The following is a 4,985-nucleotide window of genomic DNA, read 5'->3' as shown; positions in this document are numbered from 1 at the left end:
CCTATACTTAATTGTAGATCGCAGAATTTTCGAATTAATTAACTACAAACATTTCCAATTAATTCTTTCACATTCCGGCTAATACCATGTTCACATTAGCGCTGATATCACTTGATACACCGAGATGATATGCATATCATGTCGAAGTGTTCACATATGATCGAAATGATATCGTTTGACAATCAAGTTGTCATATTGAATGTTCTCATTAGAAATAAGATCAATAATATTACCTTTCTCTATTAAAATTAAATCAATGATTGAAGTCTTGCATTTTATGGTCTCCGAACGCCAATATTCGTTGAAAAATTCGAAATTATAATGATTGTTTATTGTCACTCTCGAAGTGACGTTCATAAATGAGTGCGTTCAATGCCATTTTCCGTGTTGCTAGTTGCGATTTTTGACAACTCGACATGATATCGTACATGATATCCCGGATATCATGCCAAAATGATAATACGCATTGACATCAAATTGTATGGGATATCAAGTGATATCGCACATGATATCATCGGATATCATGTATATCCGTATATCACTTGATATCAGCGCTAATGTGAACATACTATAACATTATGGATGAGATGTCGTCACTCATCTTACAGGCACTGTAGTGTTGATATTATACGTTTTATACCAGTTCAAAAAGGTATTATTACTACCTGGCAGCACTGATAGATGACGTTTATTTCAAAATGCATACAAAAATACATAAATTGAAATCATAAATTGCTATCTATCGCTGTTTTAACTACATATGTTTTCGTGCTAATCCGTGCACATAACACTGTTCGTTGCATTCAACTTTGAACTTATCAATGTGTATAATGTGATCAACGAAAGATCCGCACCGGTTATCTTCACTGTAGCGAAAACAACGCTAGTCATAAATTATAGCGAAAGGAAGAAAAACAAATCGCCAAGTTAGGTGCGGCGGCGATGATAACAACGAAATATTTTTTCCTCCTAATATTGATTGCTGCTGGGTTAATTTTTATTGTTCTGTTTCATTGGTTTGCATCAAACTATGATACCGAAGAACGGAAGACTGCTCATTATGAACCAGGTAACATAGTTATAACATTGTATGTTAACTATTATTCTAAAATCTTGCGTTTTCCTAATAGTCAATCCTGATCAACTCCTGCAAACTAATGCTCGACACTGGCAAACGATGAGTCACCAAGAGGACCCAGCACTGAGATTAGTAAATTTCGATGAGCAGTTGGTTGTTATTTACAATCGAGTTCCAAAGACTGGCAGTACAAGTTTCGTGAACCTTACTTACGATCTTTGCCGAAAGAATGCATTCCACGTGCTTCACATCAACATTACGGCCAACATGCACGTAATGTCCCTACCAAATCAAATACGGTTTGTACGAAACGTAACAGCTTGGGGAGCAATGAAACCTGCTTTCTACCACGGTCACCTAGCATATTTAGACTTTTCGAAGGTAGGAGTTCCAGCAGCAAAACCGTTGTACATAAATCTGGTCCGAAAGCCATTGGATCGTTTGGTTTCATACTACTATTTTCTCCGTTATGGAGACGATTACCGACCACATCTGGTGCGCCATCGAGCAGGAGATACGATGACTTTTGACGAATGTGTGACACGACGAAAGCCTGATTGTGATCCTGTCAATATGTGGCTTCAAATCCCGTTTTTCTGTGGTCATGCTGCAGAATGCTGGAAACCGGGAAGCACGTGGGCTTTAGAAGAAGCGAAAAGAAATCTTGTAAATGAGTACTTTCTTGTCGGGGTAACTGAAGAAATGGATGAGTTTATAGAACTTCTGGAGCTAGCAATACCCAGGTAAGGTACACAGTACATTACTATTCAACATATTGAACATATTGATTGTCGTCTTTAGGCTGTTCAGAGGTGCCTCGGATTATTTTTCTAAATCTAACAAATCGCATTTGCGAAAAACTAAGTCCAAAGTTGACCCTTTGCCAGAGACAGTAGCTAAAATACAACAGTCCAACATCTGGCAGATGGAGAACGAGTTGTACGAGTTCGCACTAGAACAGTTTCATTTTGCCCAGATGAAGTTGCACACGCCAGGGAAAAGCATTATGCAAGATTTCTTCTATGAGAAGATTAAACCAAATCAAAATGTCGCTGGAAAACCCTAATCGGCGCTCAGGGAGCTCAACGGTGAGTTTCATGGAATTACTAATCTCAGCTTGGAGAAGACCGGAACATAAGGATATTGAATGTGAATTAGTGAGCTAAAACTGTTGATTAATTATAACTTTTTTTCTTATAAAAATAACATAGAAAACGTAACATTTCTCGGAAAAATGATTGCCGATTTGCTGGTCGGTTGGTTTAAAAAAAATGTGATCAATAGTAGTATGATTTGACGGTAGGATTAGTAAGCAAACAAAAAACAAATATCGTTTGGTGTTTTGTGAAATAGTACCTTCAGTTTACCTCATAGTAGCCTTGCGTTCATTCCACGTTGATTGTCCATTTCTATGCAAGAGCCAGTACGGTTTTAGCTAAGGCTACAATTAAACAATTAGTATCTAAAAACTTTAATAAAAGACACTTTTTATGATCAATATGCGACAGCTTTTTCAACAAAAGAAATTATTAGTCCTTTTACCTATTCTTTGGATATAGTAAGAATCTTCTTCACGCGTGTCAATGAAAAAAAAAATAACTTGGTCCGTAGAAGGATTGAAGCATTCCAAAGCTTTCACATGTTATCGATCCAAAATGAACGACAGACAGAATACAAAAAATGTCTTCCGTTCAGGAAGCCCATTAACATACGAAGGATGCTCGATAAGTGAAACTTGTGAAAGCACTCGAATCTATAAATTTAAGCGAAATTATTTCTAATGCTTCAGTCACTAATAAGAGAGGTCAGATGAAAATTGTTGCCACCATAAATCAAATAAAACTTGATTTCTCACTGTTACTACTGTAATTTGCTCGCATACGCTTATTGACGTTGAACAAACTTCGAATTTCAAAAGTAGTCCCTGAATGCTAATGATTATTTTCCAATTTTAGTAACAAGAATTCGCTTTATTATGAGAAAAACTTTATCGCTTTTAACAAAATCGTAGATTGGCAAAACCATATTACGACCACGATTCTTCGTAACATATTCACATGCGAAATTTAACGCTGTAAATATAATAGCATGCAACTTGAACACAAATTTCATCGGATACAAAACAAATATAAATTACGACGAACATAACCTATATCATTGAATTTCGTGTTCGTTGTTCTTCGAATTTCACACTAAAAGCGTTGTGTGTTCGTTTATGTGTGTGTTTGCGGCAAAAATATGCGCTCAATTTCCTCCGAGACGGATGAACCGTTTTTCATAAAACCTAATTCAAATGATACACTTCCAGTGCCGGAAGTATAAAATCATGAGTGCTTAAAATCTCAAACTGTCGCAAGAAGCGGCGATTCAAATAAATTTTAAATTGAGCTCAAAACTAACCCAATTAAAGGGCTATGTAAATTTATGGCCAAACCAACTTCGGCTTTTCTCGGACCCCGGAATGTCCCAAACCAAACTTATCAATATTCGCCTTCCGATTCCGGAATTACATGGTGATGAGTGTTTGAAACTTCAAACCGTCGGATATGCCGAAAACCTATTTTAATCCAATGTGATATGTTTTTTTACACCACCTGTAGAAACCTCAGTGGTTTTGATCTACCTTGTGGTGTAATGAGTATGTTCGAGTCCCGATACTCTCATATAAAACACTGTGTTATTCTTCAAAATACGTTTGTTTGACTCCTGAAAGAAAACAAAATAGGAGGAAATCAAAAATTTGAAACACTATTTCATTTCTAATTCCAGATCCGAAAGTCGAATGCGGCTACAATTAAGCAGCCTTTGAATCCATAAAATTTCAATCTATTTTTTTTTTTCAATTCTCTGAGAAAATAGTCGAAATGAGTTATAAATGCCAAAATCTAGAATGATTCTTGAATTGGATTGGTCTTTAGCCCTTGTCACCTTGTTATTTCGGAACAGGAAGTCGGATCCGGATAAAATTTAGAAGTTTTGTATGAGACTATTATAGCTCAGTTATCTCCGAAGTGAGCTACGTTTGGAAATATTGAACCAGTAATAGTAGTCCACTATTACCGGTTCTTTCGCTGGTCAAGTGACGAGCTTTGAACTAAAAAATGGTGATAATATTCAGATTTTACCTGAAGATTTTGCTTCAACGTTCTGAAAATTAAGAGACCTCCGAATTGGAACTGTTTTTACCACAGGCCTGAAGAGTTTTTATATTATTTGTGAAGAACAGTTTCTCACGCGATTCTCACTGAAACTGATATCAAATGGCAAAAAAAACAGTCGTGAAAAGTTTACTAACAAACATTCTCCTCGATGATATTCAAGAAAAAAATTCGCACATTGAAAATAGCTGATATGATTCTCGAACAGTATTGATTTGTATACCTCCATGCGAATTTCATGCAAGATACAGATTTAATACATATTGCCAAAACTATATACAGAATTGTGCCTACTTCTCATCCTCCAACGCAGTTCAAAATCGAACCCGTTTTGTTACAATATTTTCTTGCTTCTGGTATGCCGCCACTTAATTTCGGGAGAAAATTACCAACACAATCCAAAATAGTCTAGATGAACAACGTTGAGAAATATAAATGTTTACCTTCCAACATCGCTAAAAAAATATTCTGATGAAATCAGGCAACCCTGCAAGCAGCTGATCGGTGTTGACAAACAAGGGGAAACCAACTAGTAAAAAAACTTTTACGTAACACAAGGGCTGTACCGATAGTAAATAGTTCGCGCAGTACAATATAGGTGGAACTTGTGCATCACGAAAAATGATTTTCATAAGAATACTGTCATGTCTGTTAGTCTGTGGTAATAGGAGAACATATGTTCACTACACCATTTCGCGCCATTCAAACACTGCAGGTGTCCGAGACATGCAAAATGCTGCGCTCCTGTT

The 4,985-nt window shown here is 36.4% G+C and overlaps 1 protein-coding gene across 1 annotated transcript; it reads left to right on the top strand.

Annotated features, from left to right (window-relative positions):
* The first annotated feature begins 684 nt into the window (after positions 1-684).
* On the top strand, positions 685-2,576 carry LOC131431522 (heparin sulfate O-sulfotransferase). The gene is made up of 3 exons (XM_058597302.1): positions 685-1,069; positions 1,131-1,821; positions 1,880-2,576. The coding sequence occupies exons 1-3, from the start codon at positions 943-945 to the stop codon at positions 2,142-2,144; spliced, it is 1,083 nt and encodes a 360-aa protein (XP_058453285.1). The 5' UTR covers positions 685-942; the 3' UTR covers positions 2,145-2,576.
* The last annotated feature ends 2,409 nt before the right edge of the window (positions 2,577-4,985 follow it).

The sequence above is a fragment of the Malaya genurostris genome, chromosome 2 (assembly GCF_030247185.1).
Source record: "Malaya genurostris strain Urasoe2022 chromosome 2, Malgen_1.1, whole genome shotgun sequence".
NCBI classification, from domain to species: domain Eukaryota; kingdom Metazoa; phylum Arthropoda; class Insecta; order Diptera; family Culicidae; genus Malaya; species Malaya genurostris.
The sequence above is the reverse complement of the archived record's forward strand: the minus strand, read 5'-3'. Positions and strand labels throughout refer to the sequence as shown.

Bases quoted from the DNA above. Each gene is read 5' to 3' on its own strand.
- LOC131431522 (XM_058597302.1), top strand. From the start codon at position 943: ATGATAACAACGAAATATTTTTTCCTCCTAATATTGATTGCTGCTGGG. The intron at 1,070-1,130 runs GTAACATAGTTA...TTTTCCTAATAG, and splicing joins GACTGCTCATTATGAACCAG to TCAATCCTGATCAACTCCTG. The intron at 1,822-1,879 runs GTAAGGTACACA...TGTCGTCTTTAG, and splicing joins CTGGAGCTAGCAATACCCAG to GCTGTTCAGAGGTGCCTCGG.